Source organism: Homarus americanus, unplaced genomic scaffold (assembly GCF_018991925.1).
Source record: "Homarus americanus isolate GMGI-L3 unplaced genomic scaffold, GMGI_Hamer_2.0 scaffold25509, whole genome shotgun sequence".
NCBI lineage: Eukaryota > Metazoa > Arthropoda > Malacostraca > Decapoda > Nephropidae > Homarus > Homarus americanus.
This window is the reverse complement of record NW_024712276.1, coordinates 26,478-43,967: the sequence shown is the minus strand read 5'-3', so window position 1 is coordinate 43,967 and position 17,490 is coordinate 26,478. Positions and strand designations below refer to the sequence as shown.

At 37.4% G+C, this 17,490-nt stretch overlaps 1 protein-coding gene across 2 annotated transcripts; it reads left to right on the top strand.

The window, feature by feature from the left end:
- The first annotated feature begins 396 nt into the window (after positions 1–396).
- LOC121859868 (myb/SANT-like DNA-binding domain-containing protein 3) lies at positions 397–15,282 on the top strand. 2 transcript variants are annotated; one of them, XM_042356837.1, is made up of 4 exons: positions 397–471; positions 1,809–2,023; positions 12,351–12,508; positions 13,354–15,282. In XM_042356837.1, exons 1-4 carry the CDS (start codon positions 451–453, stop codon positions 13,569–13,571), a joined length of 612 nt encoding a protein of 203 aa, XP_042212771.1. In that variant the 5' UTR covers positions 397–450; the 3' UTR covers positions 13,572–15,282. The 2 variants fall into 2 exon arrangements, with proteins under 2 accessions (XP_042212771.1, XP_042212764.1); XM_042356830.1 differs by lacking the exons at positions 397–471; positions 1,809–2,023 and adding an exon at positions 8,748–9,253.
- The last annotated feature ends 2,208 nt before the right edge of the window (positions 15,283–17,490 follow it).

Genomic DNA, 17,490 nt, shown 5'->3' with positions numbered 1-17,490 from the left:
ACACTGATAAATAAAAAATAGCAAAATCTCCCTTTATTAGATCACCGATTAAACACTCTAATGCTAACGTAACCTAACCAAACTTAATCAACCCATCCAGGTAGCATTAAGGTGTTTAATCATCAGGTGAAATAAAATAAAGTGCCTAATCCCTTTTGAGTTGAAGCTTGATGTAACATTTCATAATGTCCTCGTCAGTAGTGGTAGTAGGGAGTGGTGCTATTTGTTTTAGCTTCCACCTCTAACTCCTGATGATTCACTTGCTTCAAGAGACGTGATGGAGTGACAGGTCTTTAACAGATGACCTCCCTCGGGGGTGGGGAGGCTGGATGAGCACCCTAGTCATCGTAATGTAGTCAGGTGTACCAACTGGCGGGAGACTTGGAGATTGGCACCCGTGACCATCAAAACATTGGCCCTTTAAACTTTTCCCGGGCAGGAGGCACCAGCATGGCTAACGTGAATACCAAGGTAAGGTGCACCTCATTTGTCTATTTTCTTGGATTATAATCCAACTTTGGGTATGAAATACAATTACATACAGTGAATATGAGTAAATAAGGCTGGTAACAATAAAGAATTCAGTTTGTCACTAGAGAATTATGGCCTGGTCTGTGGATGAAGTCAGTAGAATATACCAAAATATTATGCATTATATATTATGACAATTATGAACACACTGTACAGATGAAGTGTGATAAATCTTGAAAAATATCACCATACTCTAAATGTTAACTGTCTATCAGGCAGGAAATTATTTTTGTGCCAAAAGCAATTACTGTACTGTATTGTAAACTCGAAATATACTGTGTCTAGCATTATGGTACCTATCCCATACATGGCCATAGCAAAAATAATGGTAAATTTGCACTTGCACACCACACTCTGTTAGAAAGTCAAAAATATATTTTTCTAGTGTTTAGACCGAATATAACCTTCATTTCTGGCGGAAATTTGCCTTTTTTTTATCGAATTTTTTTCGTTGGACGTTTTCCGAAAAAAAAAATGGCTAAGCGAATAAAAAAAATGTACCAAAAAACACTAGATAAACAAAAACCTAACCTAACCTAACCTAACTGAACTGACTCTCACCATATGATGGAATCATCTATTTCTTACCTTACTGTCCTGGTTCTTGTTCGTGTTGGATTCTGAGATTCTTACACAACGCCACATATGTTGGTCTTAGCGATATTTACATTCAGTCCTGCACTTAGGACACTTTACTGAGGTTGGAAGAACACCATGCGATCGAAAAAATGCTACAGTTTCTTTGTTTTATCCCCCAAAACTCACAATCAGCTCCATATAATTGAAGTGACACCCATCACAGACTTCCATGGTCGGAAATGAATTTGAATTTCTAAATATGAGAGACCCAAAATAAATCTCGAATTTGATTGGGCCAAAAATACCGCGAATTAAACCCAAATTCATTTTAATTGGTTGCAAAAAAAAAAGCGCTTTTGATTGGCCGCGTGATGTGTACGGGAACGCATGCGCGTGATGATTTATGAAGGAGACACGCAGTGTGGGAGGTGAGGTAGGCGATAATGGCGCAAGATTAATGGAAGAAAATAGAGAAAATTTTGGATACGCTTTCTCCGTTATTATACATTTCTGCCGGTAATGTAATAGATGAAAATTATCTTATAATTAGACGTCTTATTCGAATATGATAATAGATTAGTGGTAAGAATGTGTGGTGTGTAAATGCAATAATACCAAAATAATATCTGTAAATGCTGTTTTGACATCTTCACCAAACTAGACATTAATCAAATGTTCATTGTATCGTTTTATTGCAGGCTGTACCACTGTCAGAAAAACAGCGGCAGGACCTTGTTGCCCTTATTAAAGATAGGGAAGCAACCCTAACATCAAAGGTCTCAAACCCTCACCTGCCAGAGGAAAGATTCCAGGCATGGCAAGACATTACTTGTTTATTCAATGCAGACAACCCTGGGCAGGATCCCCGGACTGTTAAACAGTTAAAAAGATGCTGGGAGCATATAAAGCGAAAGTATGTTTGAAATAATATTTTTTGTAGGATATGGGATTGGAATTTGTCAGGTAGGATGAGCAGGGATATCAATCCCTCATTTTATTTCAAATTCAAATAGCTAACCATCACCTTATAATTTTGTTGCAATTATCATTTCGGTCATCGACCTATTTGGAAGTTGAAAAAATTTTATTTCAACATAACCTAACCGAACCTTAAACTTATAATCCTAAAATTCGCAGGATGACCGAAACGACAATAATACCAGTTTTGGAAATATTGAATTATTTTAGAGTGATGGCTGTCCCCCTCTCTTACAATTGATAGTCCCAGTATTGCACAGGAAGCAGTGATTGTAAAGTAATAATAATAATGAATTAAGATGATTTTTTATGCATGTATGCCTTTCAATCAAATAATTGTTATTGTTAGCCCTTTTGCTGTGATGAACATCATTTGGCCTAACTAGTATACCTGTATTGCTCTTGCTAATGCCAGAAAATCTTACTTATCTCAGGGAGAGCTATAATCTTGCAGTGACTGACCATATAACACTGAAGAAAATAAGACCCTGGTTGTAGCTGTAGTAAAATTAATGTAAAAAATTAATATGGTTGTTTTAAGTAATGTTATTTAATGTTAATAAATGGAACAATAAAAGTAGCTAACCATTAATGGTAAAGAAAAAAGTGAGACTGCACGTATGTAAGTGCGCACATGTGAAAACATATTGTCATTACTCTACATAAGAATATGAAAGCAACACTTATTTACTGTTCATATATGTTTTAATAAATGTTTCTGTATTTAAAACAAAAATTCTACTCACCAGTGGTGGTAAAGTTGAAAACATAAAGACAGCCAATGTTGTTGTGTGTGTTTTTACTCGGATGACGAAGTTGCCAAGTCATCTGGTTCAACTCCAGCTAAGGCTGTAGAACATAAGAACTTTTCTGTGTTTTTAGTTTTTATTTAACTTTATCTGTGTTATTTTCGTTGGTTTATTGGGATGTTGCTTTATTACAGGTAGTAATTCGCCAAAAAAGTAGGGTAAATAAGGCCAAATTTAGCCAAACATCGAAAGTACCAGACTCAAATTAATTTTCTCCATGGGCAAACTAAAATCGTTCCGGACCACAGAATGCCGGACTAGAGAGGTACAACCTGTATATATATATATATACAGCTCCTCCCCGACTTACGACTGGGTTAGGGACCCAAATCCAGGTCGTAAGTCGAAATGGTCGTAAGTCGAAAATGCTTAAATAATACATAGAAAATCTAAATTGGGTGTTTCTTTTTCTTCTCAGTACCACAAAACTCTCACTTAAGCTTGCCAGCAATTTTAAAGTGAATTACAAACGAAAATTTTGTCTGTGTAATTTGACAAAATTTTGGTACAACTGAGGCAGAACGTAGGTGCGGGTGGTCGTAATTCGAGTAGGTCGTAAGTCGGGGAGGAGCTGTATATATATATATACAGTACTGTATATATATGCTCACTCAACAGAGCATGCAAAGCATGTTTTTTTGTTCATATGGCAGAGGTAATACTGGAGGAGATGTCCCAGAGGAGCTCCACGAATTAAAATTGCAAGTTGAAAAGACCCGGATCAGAGCAGAGGAAACGAAAACAGATGCTTTCACCAGGATGTCAAAATTATTTGAAAAAAATAGAAAAGATGGTGGAGTCCAGCAAGGGAAACTTAGTGAACCTTGCCAAAACCTTCAAAGAATGCTAGTAGAGTAACAATACCACAGGCAGCCGGCTTTTAAATGCTGACCTTAACAGTCACTGAGCCGCGCCCCAAGGAACCTACCCATCACGTGATATGACCATGTCACCTCATAGCCAGTGGAAAGTTACAGGGGGTGATATGCTTATATAAACCCAATGTACTGCCCTGACATGTTCACACTATTGATGAAGATTCTTACTCACATTACATACAAATTAGACAAGTATAGACAACTCACTACATAGAAAGGAATCGAGAAATAATTTACAAAATCTAAAATATATAAAATAACCATGTAAAAATATACTTAATATTACATACCTCACAATGACAACAAAAGTAAAACAACTTGCATGTTAAAGAATACGTACACTAAAAAATCTATTTACAATATCTGTCCGTCTGGCATGACCTCCAGCCACATTGTCTCTGTGGTCTACCCCCTAGGGGTAGCCTGTTCTGGATGGCTATGTTGTGGAGGACAACACTGGCCAAGATGATGTCTTGTGTGGTCATCAGTTTGGTCCTGATGGTTGTAGACAACTGCGAATTGTTGTTTCAAGACACCGAAGGCCCTTTCAATACAGTTTCGGGTCTTGATATGAGCTGTATTGAAGTGTCGCTCTTTTTCAGTTCTTGGATTAGTGATGGGATATAACTCTGGCACGGATACCCACTGTCATCCACAAGGAACCCACGGTAATGACCCTCCTGAAGAGTCTGGCACAGATTTGACTCGTTAAATATTCGCGAGTCGTGTGCGCTGCCAGCCCAGTTTACCACCAAATTAGTAATGGCAAGTGAAGCAGAACACACAGCCATCACATTGTAGGCAAAGTAATCTTTGAGACGGCAATACAGCTCGGAATCATCACCGCCAGGTCCTCTGATGGGGATGAGGGTATCATCAATGCAACCAATACAGCCTGGCATGTTCACAATGACAGAGAACTCCTGCATGGCAGTACTCTCCTCTGCTGGGGTAGGGAACTGAATGTATCGTGGTGCAATTGTGGTGATGGCACGGGTAACCCTTTTGATTGTTTGACAAACGCTTGCCTGTTACATATCTGCCGAGTCTCCAACAGTCAGCTGCAAATCACCTGATGTCAGGTAACGGAGTGCAACCAATAACTGCCGTCTTGGTGAGATACGGAGACCTAGAAAAGTATTTGTACAAATTAGTTTTGGATAAATTATGGTCTGAAATTATACACTGTTTTCCTTATACAGTGGTTAAACTGATACTCAAATGAAACATGCCTGGGAACTACCTGGCACTGGTTACCTGGCATATTTGAACTTATTAAAATATGAAATTTAGGCTACTAAGTATTTATACTAATGAACTAATTATTTTGGTAGTGCTGGACGGTAATTAATTGTGCTCATTACGAAAATTGGGTCGCTATTACTTCTGATAAGGGACGTTATTCATCCCAGACAGAGCAGTTCTTACCACTCTGCAAATAGACCACTTACGACTTTTTTTTTTTAGCTTAATTTGATTTCCATACATTTCTACATAGATTAATTGGATTAGTTATCTTAAAGGCTTACCTTTTATGGTGGTTAGAAGAATTTGGAGGATATAAGCGGCGATGAGACAAGTAGAGCCTGCCGGATGTTCCTACACAAACATGGAATTCTTTTAAAAAGAACAATACAGTTCTTCATGTGCTGTTCTATATGGAGGATATCTTATAAAAAATATTATTCCTTTGCAGATTTATACATTTTATGTGCATCCAATTCAATTTGCTTTCTTTTGGTTTCAAAATATAGTTCCATCGTAGTGGTCATCGGGCAGGGGTACGAGTACCACAGAAATCTCCCACATTCCAATAACAAATCGTATTTTTTTTTTTTTGCCCAGAACGCTTCTTGCACAACAACCATGGGGCTACTACAGCATGGTATACACCACGAAGCTTCTTGCAATTGGCCCTGAATTTCAGCAGCCATTTCTTCGACCATTCTTGGAGCTCACAGAGATCCTTCTGCAGCTCTTCACAGTCCGCATGGTTCTTTCCCGAAATAACTTGGCGTCATTGGCAAACATATGTACGGAGGAGTGTACAACGTCAGGCATGTCATTTATGAAACAAACAAACAACAGCGGGCCCAATACACTGCCCTGTGGTACCCCGCTTGTGACAGGTACAAATGAGGATTTCGTGCCATTGATCACCAAACACTGCTTGCGGTCATGTAGAAAGTTTTCTATCCACGCTAGGATATTTCCCCAAATTCCGTACCCTTCCAGTTTGATTTTCAGCCTTTCGTGGGGTACACTGTCGAAAGCTTTGGCCAAATCTAGGTATATATTGTCGATATTACCACCCCGTTCCAGAATATGGGTCCAAATATCCAATACATTGAGCAGTTGTGTTAAGCAGGAGCACCCCGGCATAAAACCGTGTTGGCAATCCTTTACAAGGTTGTTTCGTAGTAGATGTTCCTTCGCGGCATCTCTGATAATACTCTCAAGTACTTTACATATTATGCTGGTCAGGCTCACCGGTCTATAATTGTTCGTGGGGTAACGATCGCCCTTCTTGAAGATAGGACTCACATAAGCCACTTTCCAATCACTGGGGACCTTTTGTTCATCCAGGCATTTATTTACAGCACTTCAACAACGAATGTCTGTGAGCATGTAACAAGGTTAGTAATTACAATAGTCCAACAGCATTATAAAAATGAGATATAGAACACTGGGTCAGGCTAATAAGGGTCGTAAACCAATAATTATACCCTTCCCCAAACTTTGATCCGTATTCAGTATGGAACGCTGTACAGTATTAATAAAATGTTTTCGTGCTGAAATCGTTTATCGGTGTTTGTGTCAAAATTACTTAATTTTGTTTTTTTGGTAAAGAATTTCCAATCAAATCAAATCAAAGGCTGTACAGTATATAATAGATAATAAGTTAACAGCGATAAAAAGAGTTTGCCTTCAAAATCATCGTTTTCTTTTTATTAATCTGATTGAGTAAGTTTTCTATCAACAACAACAACAGTGATGTAGTTTACAGGGGAACTATTCTGGAATTGCCTCTTGCACAAATGGTTGTTCCTTTGACATTTACTAAGTAAAATCGCCATACAAGGTCACATTTTTTCAGTGTAGGTATACAAATAATGGTAAACTGTAAGTCCATTCTAACTAGAGTAGCCCGAAAAATCCATTATGAGCTTATTTCCGTGGGTTGGACAAACTAATCAGTGAAATTAAATCTACAGAAATAGTTATACCCTCTATAAAATTGTTGCTAATGTCACACTTCATGAAAATGGCTTTTAAAATATCCTACGTGAATACAAGATGGAAGACCACAGTTAGTCAGAGGTGTTCAGCAGTCAGACTGGGCACTGTTTGGGGGCTTCATTATAAGTTAGGCCTATTCCAGCCCACTAGTACTAATAATTGGGCCCATTCCACCCCACTTGCACTGACAGTTAGGGTATATTCAATCTCACTAACAATGATAGTTGGGGCTCATTCCACCCCACTAGTAATGATAATTGGGGCCTGTGTCACCCAACTAACAATGATAGTCGGGGCCCATTCCTCCCCACTATTATAGTACTGATAGTCATCTATGACCTATGCATTTGTCGCCAGGTTTCTTCCTTTTTGAGAAGAAACATTCATCTGATCATTTCCTGGTATGTCAACTGTGCCATCCATAATGATACCATTAGATAATAGAGAAAAAAAGAAACCGTGCCAATAACATCCCCGTCCTATCCCCTTATGTACGTGTCGTTGGCTTAGAATAAATGGGATTTAAAAATATGGGTAGAACCTGAATATCTTTCGAAGATTTAATTTTCTTTTTTAAGTTGAGAAAGGGAGTTCATAATGATGGCCTGTACTGTAGAGGCTGTAGGGGGCCATGTGCCACGGTACAAGGCACAATGATCAGTCCTACACTGATATAACCAACCTGTGTGATCGCCTCCCATATATATGATAGAATTAATTAGAAGTAATAGTAGTTGGCATTTATATAAGATACAGGTATACCAAAACTGAATACAAATATTAAAATTAAGAAGTTTTCTTCAAAAACAACCCTAAACCAACACCAACACCAAACCGCCAAATCTGGGAACACTGCACGTGACTGCGTACCAAATTGTCTTCCTTGGAACATTTTGAAATATAATATTAATAAGTAAATCAATATAACCTTTCAGCATACGAGTTTTACAATACAACAATAATTCAGTCTAGCATATAACATTATATATATATATATATATATATATATATATATATATATATATATATATATATATATATATATATATATATATATATATATAACTCGATTGCATCTGTCAAATTCTGTGTTCTAAGTACATTTTTTTTAAATACCGACAGTGCGATGGCACTACTGTACAATTTTATTCTACAATAATACATTAGGTACAGTAATCACTAACCCGTTTGTAATTGGAGGGAGGAGTCAGCGTGTAGTAGGCAGCTATCAAACAGGGAGGTACTACCGCCTGGGAAAATATTGGAAGCATAATGTATTGTCTAATGGTAGACCCTGCTGCCATATGGCATCACAAAAATTGTGACAGGTTGCTGATCTGACTTTCTGCCTCACTTACACAATTGTAGGGTCTCAATTGTTTCTCTTACTGATGATGATGATGATGAGATGAAGAGAAGAGAGCCGTTTGCTCTGGAAAATGAAGACGGTGTAGGAGGAAGGTAAAGTTAGGAAGTGGGAGATTTAGATAGTAGGTGGGCTCCACTTTATGACAACACAACATACATATATCGTTTCTCGCTATTGATCTTTTTTATTTTGTATTTATGGTATCTATCATTATTATTATTATTATATATTTCTATTTAATATTTTGTATTAATTTTTTTTATTATTACATTATTTTATTATTATTATTATTATTATTATTATTATTATTATTATTATTATTATTATTATTATTATTATTATTATTATTATAATTTTGCCCCAGGCACTGATGTGCCTTGGTGGGCTAATCCTTTAAAAAAAAAAAAAGGTGTTGAGCAAGGTATGATAAGGATGGTGGAATAAGTGTATCGCGCGTTTTTAAATCAACCCCCCCCTTCCCCTTTCCTCGAAGACCCCGCAGAACCTTGGAGGGTTAAAGGGTTTGTAAGCCCTGCCTGTACTCTTGGCTGGGTAGTCTTCCTCGGGTGGTGGTTGGTGTGCCTGAACAGAGTTAGTTTACATACATGGCGCTAAACTCAAGAATGTACAATGAATTACACCGACTTCCACCCAGCGAGGACAAGCCCTATAACTCCCAGAGAACGGGAGTATTTAGTACAGTTAATTGGCGAGGAAAAAATACTGAAAAATAAGGACACGAATGGTAAGGCATCGTCATTAAAGAGGGAAGCTTGGATACGCATTACATCCAAGTTCAACGCCGAGGCTTATGGACCTGAGCGATCTGATCTACAAATACGAAAGATCTGGGAACGTCTTAAAATAAAGTAAGTTCAACCATTTGTGGTGAAATAGGTAATGTTGAATATGGTGCAAATGACTACACTCTGTGACAAGCAAACTTTCTCATCCCAACCTCCTGCAACCCCCAGAGTGCCAGACTTAAAGTTGTTCGATTTCGTTCATTTTTTCCACAAATGTTCTTATCATTATAATAAGTATTTTAAACGAGGCGAGAATTTTTTTATAATGTTATTAATTCGGTCATCCAGCAAATTTTAGATTGGGTTAGGTTAGGTTGAAATTATGCTTTAACGATGAATATCGATGTGTTTTGAACGATTCTGACCATTTCCTTCGCAAATTACAATTGTGATTTTCTACTGTAACTTCCAAATAGGTGGATGACCGAAACGATAATTTTACCTTTATTTTAGGGTAGTGGATATTTTGCTATGATCGGCTAAGTTCATACTAATGTTATTTTACCGTGAGTGGGTTTTGATTGGTTTTGTACTTTCTGTTTAATGTGACGGGGTGTCCGCCCCCGGCTAGGACAATAGGGAAAGTTAGGTAGGTATCTTTGGTTGGTTAGGTCAGGTTCTATTACGTTCTAGTAAATGTCGCCTCTTTTATAATGATAAGTTTCCATGCACAACACAAATATAGTTAGGTATGTTTACAGCTACACAACGATCGACTCACGGCACATTAAATGCCAAATGCTGCCAGAATCACAGTTAAATATAGTTCTTGTGTTGTTTGTCGATAAAAAATACTTCAAATAAAAAGCTGTTGCCTCTTTTAAAATACTTACTATAATGGTAAGAACATTTGTAGAAAACATAAACAAAATCAAAAAGCTCTTCTGATGTTCATCGTCTCCTTCAGTATTACCGTTGCTTTTATTGGTACCAGATATCAAAGTACAATACCTGTAAACTACCTTCTGTTTAATATGCCGGGTGTTCTGAACCCCCAGCGAGGAATTTAGGTAATGTTAGGTAGGTTTCTTTGGTTGGTAAGGTCAGGTTCTGTGCATTGTTGAATCATTTTTATTGTTTACTATCATCCAAAGAACATCTGTGGAAAAAATGAACGAAATCGAACAATGCAGTAATCTTGGAGGAGATGGCTAACGCTTTGAGGGATTCTGACTAACGGAGATATTACTGTATCTTAGAGAAATATCATAAGGTAAGCTTATTTCCCACAGTCATTACCATATTTTCTTTCATGCCACTAGGTGGATTGATCATTTTAGATCAAGTTTTGAGGTTCCTTTGCATATATTTAATTTTTAATACCCGAAGGTGGATCAGACATTAGCTAGGTCTGGTTATTAAGGTTTCTTTGTATATATACCTGTACTTACGTCTGTTACAGCGAGGCAGAGTATGTCATTAGTTAGGTAGGATTATCAAAGTCTACTTGCATTCTACATTATCGTATTTTACGGCATTTAAGACGCACTTTTTTGTCTGAAAAATGGCTCGGCAAATCAGCCTGCATCCTATATGTGAAGTTGAGGTCTCCCGTAAGCTAATGAATCCCCCAGTTACTGTCTCCACAAGGCTAAATTCTACCTAACCCACCTTGCTAAATTCTACCTAACCCACCTCTAGAATTATAAATATGATATTGCCTACTTAACACATTATTATTATTTTTGATTAATTAAAAAATAATTATTGTAAATATAAAAGCTCGATTTATAACTACTCAGTACTATAGTAAACCCTCAATAACTAGGCACATATGGGGCTCTGGCTTTGCCAAGTTATCCCAAATTCTGATTTATCGAGGCACTTTTCCCCTCCTATAAAAATACTACAATAAAAAATTATCGTCCCATATATGTGTACATGTACAGTAATTACTAAATGTAAAAAAGTAACACTTACCAGCACTGCAGGTGAAGATTGAAGTATCATAGTAGGAGACAGATGCATGGTAGGTGACATAGAGGTATGGTAGATGACACAGAGGTATAGTAGGTGATGCAGGTGGCCAGATATGCCGGGATTTTCCCAGATAATTTTATATATATCCGCATTTCCCGAGATATACTAATACATTCCGAGACCATATTCATGCCGAGTTATACGAAATTCCGAGTTATCAAATGTCGAGTTATCGAGGGTTTACTGAACTGATGATGATAACCTGAAATTATTAACATCCTTACAGCAAACATGAAACTTTAGAGAGGTGGCTAAGCAGTAACCATATTTGAACTCTTACAAGCATTACAATCTATTAATGCCAAACCTATAACATTTATTTTTAACTCTACAAATACCTGATACAAATAATGATTTACTTACAACTTTCTTTTTACTTTTGTGTGTGTTAACATCGCTGGCAGCATTATAACCAGGTTAGACTCGTCACTATATCCACCAGGCCACTGGTGTTATGGTTGTTTTTCATCTTGTATTTTTGGATAGATATACGTAACTTTCTTCGTTTATTTTTACTCAGTTACATGCACACACCATCCTACATACATATTGTGAAAAAGTAAAAGAAATAATTGTCCTAAGGGGAAACATGTAAAGGGATTATACATTTCTTTACACACGTGTTAGCTGGCTAGCTCGGGGGGGGTAGCGGGTGGAGGCGAGACGTGGGGGGAGCATTGCTACGGAATCGGCAGAGGCGGCGTCTGCGTGGTACTGGTGAGCCACGGACTGTATATGCAAATGGCGACTGTGTTAAACTATCATTTGAATTTTATTTACTGGTTTGACAATACAGTATTATATATATTTATTCCTCACATTTACTGGTACTGTATACAGTAAATTATTTTAAGAAAACTATGGCTACAGGAGGAAAATACACACACAAGTCTTTTTCCTAAATATTCCCTGCTGAAATGGGGGGTGCATCTTATATGCTGTGAAATACAGTAAGTTAGGTCAAGGCTCCTAAGGTTCATTTGGCATTAAGTTTATTATGGTGATTATAGTACAGTATTTATAATAATTTAACCCCTCACTTTTCATTCGGCTTCAAAGCTCTCTCCACTTACGGGGTATCCATATATGTTGGGTGTTACTCTATTTTAAATTGGGTGATTTTTTTGTAAGAAAACAGTTTCTAAAGTACAGGGTTTCATTACATAAGCATATTTTTCAGAGCAAAGAAAGTTAAAGCATCAAACAAGCAGGAAACCATGAAGATGGATGATGGCACTCCTCCTCAAGAAGAGGATGAGGAAACTAACAAGGTTTTCAACATAATAGCAGACGAACTTGGAGATTTTGGAAACGAGTTTGATTCTGATGCAAGAGAATGTAAGTACTGTTTTGTTAAAGTTACTGTTACAACCCAACTCTTTTCACCGCTTACCCAGCTTCCACCACTGTTTACCAGTGGCTAGGGTCCTATGTACAAAGCAGTAGATATCTCAATAGAGTTGTCGAATTACCAGTGGCTGTTCCACCAGTCTCCGATAATTTCCCGACGATCAGTATTAGTGTACAGACAAACAACAGGCAGGTCGATTTCCACCAGGTCACAGAAACACACTTGTGTGCTGTAGTCTTTAATAAACAGTAATTTTTCACAACATTGTTAACAGGGTAATGTCTTCACAGCTTAACCCCACACTTCAAATATATAGTCAGCACACTATCAGTTTACAATTCCTTAGTCTTCTCACTTTATATTAATCACAACAATTCCACAATACTTGCACCACAATTGTCTTCAGTTGTTCTGCTAGGCTTAGTCTTTACACTTGGAACTGAGATGAGCAACTAACTAACTCCTAGGCAGGCCATGGCCCCTTATATATGGTTCGTCAGATGCCTAGAACATTCTAGCGATGTCCAGAGCGGGAGATCGGCTTGAGACCCGCCTGGACAATTCTAGAATGATCTAGGCTTACAATAAGAAGTAAATCAGAACAAAAAATGATGCAATACATTAATATATACACAAAATTTGTATTAAACTTACCAAAATAACTGCTGCATGGGACAGAAAACAATCAAAACACCTAGTTTGCAAGATTATAATATAAAATTATTCCTCGACATAACATTATTTAGAGGATTTACAGTACAGTGTCACTGTCATATATTACGGTACTTCCTGGGAAACAACACGATCTAACTAATGTCTCTTCTCTTTACAGCTGGGGAGCATGAACTAACAATAAGAATTAAGGAGGCTCAGTTAAGAGAAATTGAATTGGGCATTAAATTAAAAGTCGAAGCACTCAAAAATACTGATTTGGAAAGAAAAGTGCTGGAGGCAAAATTAGTGGCTTTTAGGAAAATGGCAGATGCAGCAGATGAGGTCAAGAGCGCAGCTACCATTGTGCAGGCGGCAGCTTTTAAATCCATAGATTGATAAATTGTGATAATTAATTGTTGTACTGTGGGATGTCTTTAAACTATCACTTGTACATATAGTATAGTGTTCTTGTAAGTTTTGGATGCCTCAGAACTTCATACGGTATATTCCATACATATTTTCCCTACCTAATTTCCTTTACTTTGATGAAGGAATCCCACTGTACTATAATGTGAATTGGTTATGTCTTTGTGGGGTGCCAGGAGTACGAGAGTGTTATAAGGGGTTGATGCTAGTGAAGGGGAAGGGGGGTAAACCAAGAAGATGATTTTTCAAGAACATCATATGGTGGACGATTTTTGATGGTATGATGATCTTCTGTTGAATCAGGATGTGGCTGTGTGGAGGTCCTTTTTCTTTGTTACTTTTGAAGTATGACTACTTGTAATGTATTTAGATAATCCAAATATTTTATCTAAACTTCACATAAATTACAATAATGGACTGTACAGTATCTCCAAAATTATATTATTCCTAGGTTTCATGGCACCAAGTTTACATTCCCTTGATTTGCTACTTTCTATAATATTTTCATAGATATTACCATCTAGTCAGTATTTTGTATTAAAACTTAAACTATTCCTTTTATTGTATAATATATTTGTTTTAATAATTTACAGCAATATGTTGTTTCCACCCCACCACCACCAAAAAAAGACATTTATAACAGGATGTACAGGAAAAAATGCTTCCTATTCTGCATAAGTGACTTTCACTCAATCTATTATTTGGTAATTGTATTGCAGTACTGAATTCATTTTTACCCTGATTTTCATAATCTAATCTAGTGAAGTGTACATATAGTTTATGGTGATATACATGTGCTATACCTTTCAGCTTAGATACTGAATTTGTATGCCTAACAGTATAGAGCTTTAATTATAGACAAGAGTTTGGAAATGAAAAATGTACTGAAAAATAATGTATCCTTTACAAATGTACAAGTTAGGTTAGGTTAAGTTATAATACAGTATTTTGTGAATCATGTTTTTATGCAATTTCATCTACTATACTCAAATTACTGTAATCTGTATTCAATAGCCAGATTGTGGAGGACAGCAGCTACCACTATTTTTTTTTCGTGTTTCTTAGACACCCTTTTCAACATTCCAAATGTCCATTCATTGTATCCGTGGTGGCCACAACCATGAATAGTGCAAATATGATAATAGGTAGCTGCGGCAAGGGTAATCACAATCACCCAGTATAGTTGGCCTTCATGTAGTCCATCTTCTAGTGCCTGGCAAAGGTGACTGTTGTCAAAGATAGTGCTATCATGTGTTGCCAGGCCTTTGTGCTACAATTTTGTAAAGTTTTAACTATGGTCCACAAACTGCCGAACATTTAAAGAATTTTTTGTTTTCTGTTTTGAAACACCTCAGGCCGAGCACATGTTGACATATCTATGGCTACGTGAGCACAGTCAGTGCACCCAATAACTCCAGGCCATTGCAACAAATTCTTCCATTGTAGTGATACTTTCCTAACCAGAAGGGGAACTTGATCATTCCATCACTCGTGCTGCCTTTGAAGTATGCCACTCTTAAAACACATCTGTTGACATATGACTTTGAGACATCAAAACAATGAGAGACCAAGTTGATTGTTGCCTGTAGCAAAAGTGGTGGTACGGGGTAACCTGTTCAATTAAATTGTTCTTATAAATACCCCTGTACTGTACAGTGAAAAAAAAATATATTGCACTGATTTCCATACTTTTCATTCTGGAATACAGGATGAAATGTTTAGAAAACCCGAGTATGCCAACGCAACACATACCATGAATGGCAGAGGTATTTGCTCATTCCCAATTCCAATGGACCCCAGGGGCACCATAATTTTTTTGTTGACTGTACAGAAGGCCATGTCAAGTTGTCAAAAATATACTATACGATGTTACACTGTACAACAGACCTCTTCAGACATTGGTGTGATTGTCCATACCATTAACTATGATTAACAATGAATGTGTTATTTATTGTAGACTGCAATTATTGAAGAACTTATTAGTTTTACAAGAATACAATATTTTTTTTTAACTGATTTCATTACTAGATGTGTATTGTAACTCAGAATAGTGACTTAGCAAGAAATGCAATGTTGAAGCTAAGAAAGTCTAAACTTGTTTTCCTTGGGCTCATAATAAGTGTTTGCCCTAATTAATTCAACAAGGTAAAGAGATCCAGTGTAATATTTTAAATGCTTTTTTTGTGTCTGGTGCATTCTTTGCTCAAGCTAAACCTCTTCAGTCACAGCTTGAAATGTGTTGCCTCAGTCAACTGCTGTAAAACCTGTCATAACCCCTAAGATACTAAGCCTGTCAATCGATATATTCCCAGTAGGGTACTAACCATGTCGATCGATGTGGGGCGTGTTCTGGTTTTGCTTTCAAATTGCGTGCCTTTATTTTGTCGGAATACAAAGCCTTGTGGCTACTAAATTGAGGAAAATTATTTGTAATGCTGTACAGGCATCCCCCAGGTTACAGAATTTTGCCCTGTGGTGGCCACAAGGTGGTTTGAAGGCTGCTCACCTCCCCAGTTGCTCACCATCTCAATGGAGCTGCTCAGTTATAATTCTTTCCCCAGTTTGTGTTCAGTTATGAGCCTGTGTTACTGTGTACCCTTATTCAAGATAAGTGGAAAAAGACCACCAAGTTCAAGTGAAAGCAGTGGTGATAAAAGGTTCCATAAAGTAATTGCATTGGACATTAAACTTGATGTTTAAAGGAGGTAACTCCCAGTAACTTTGATCCCACAATCTTACCTCACCACCTCCTGCAGCACTCAACATTGTTTCTGGTAAATATAATTCTGGTGTTTTGTTCATTTATTATCATGTTACATCATAACGAGTCATTGTATTTGGTTAAAATCATCCAATTTCATACATATATGTGCTTGTGTTACATTTTTGTGCCACAAAACATTTCCTTAGGAACGCATCGCAAATTTTATAATGGAAGTCAATGGGAAAAATGGTTTCTCGTTATGGAAAGATTTTTCCGGAATGGAACCCCTCCTTAACCTGGGGGATGCCTGTAGCTGTATACTCACCACCACCTTCCCCAGGTACCTCCCCCCCTCCCTCCATTATCCCTCAGTAATTTCATGACTGCCATGTTGTGTTGAGGCTGCTACACCTCTGCTCATCTCCTCTGACACATTTTTTTGTGTCTTCATGTTCCTACACATTTCTTCTTAACTATTAGGGTGGTACTGGGTGAACCGGTCCACTGCTGTATTGGCATATAAATAGTAGCATCTCTTTAGCCGAATCCCTCAAACACAGAACTCTCCAATAGCCGGAATTGAAATTTGCTCTGAATTTTTCTGGAAAATTCTCTGAATTCTGGGTTTGGGAACAAATGCATTTTCTGAAAATTTCAAGAAAATTCTGGAAAATTAAAAAAAAAAATTATTTCTGGGAATAAATTTTCAGGGCATTCTAAAATATTGCATCATGCTCCAACCCATCCCCACATGCCAGGCACATGGATGACCCAGCGGCTTGGATTGCTTAGTTCAAGGTTGTTCACTCGCTAGCGGCTGTTTTCGTGTACAACTTGTGTTGTGTAGTGCAGTACATTATTGTACCAGAACAAAATCAGCCAAGAATACAGTGTTAAGAACATAAAAAGTGATTGCAGATACGTATACTATACTGCACATTCAGTACGTGGGAAACACTGGAGCACCTTACCATTCGTCTCTATTCAAAACATCTTCAGGTAATGATACCCGCTGATCCCCCACCCTGACAATGGGTGACCTGATATTGCATCAGGTCAGGTCAGTAGCATTACCCACTCGTCTCCCACCCAACCTTCATCGCAATTGTTAAGAAATTATTACAGTTAAGCATTACAGTCAGCTGCATGAACAGTGTTTGCTGGTGAGTACAGTACAGTAGTATA

Coding starts and splice junctions, on each gene's coding strand:
- LOC121859868 (XM_042356830.1), top strand. CDS start 9,015: ATGAATTACACCGACTTCCACCCAGCGAGGACAAGCCCTATAACTCCC. Junction 9,254..12,350: donor TGGGAACGTCTTAAAATAAA/GTAAGTTCAACC, acceptor CATATTTTTCAG/AGCAAAGAAAGTTAAAGCAT. Junction 12,509..13,353: donor TGATTCTGATGCAAGAGAAT/GTAAGTACTGTT, acceptor TTCTCTTTACAG/CTGGGGAGCATGAACTAACA.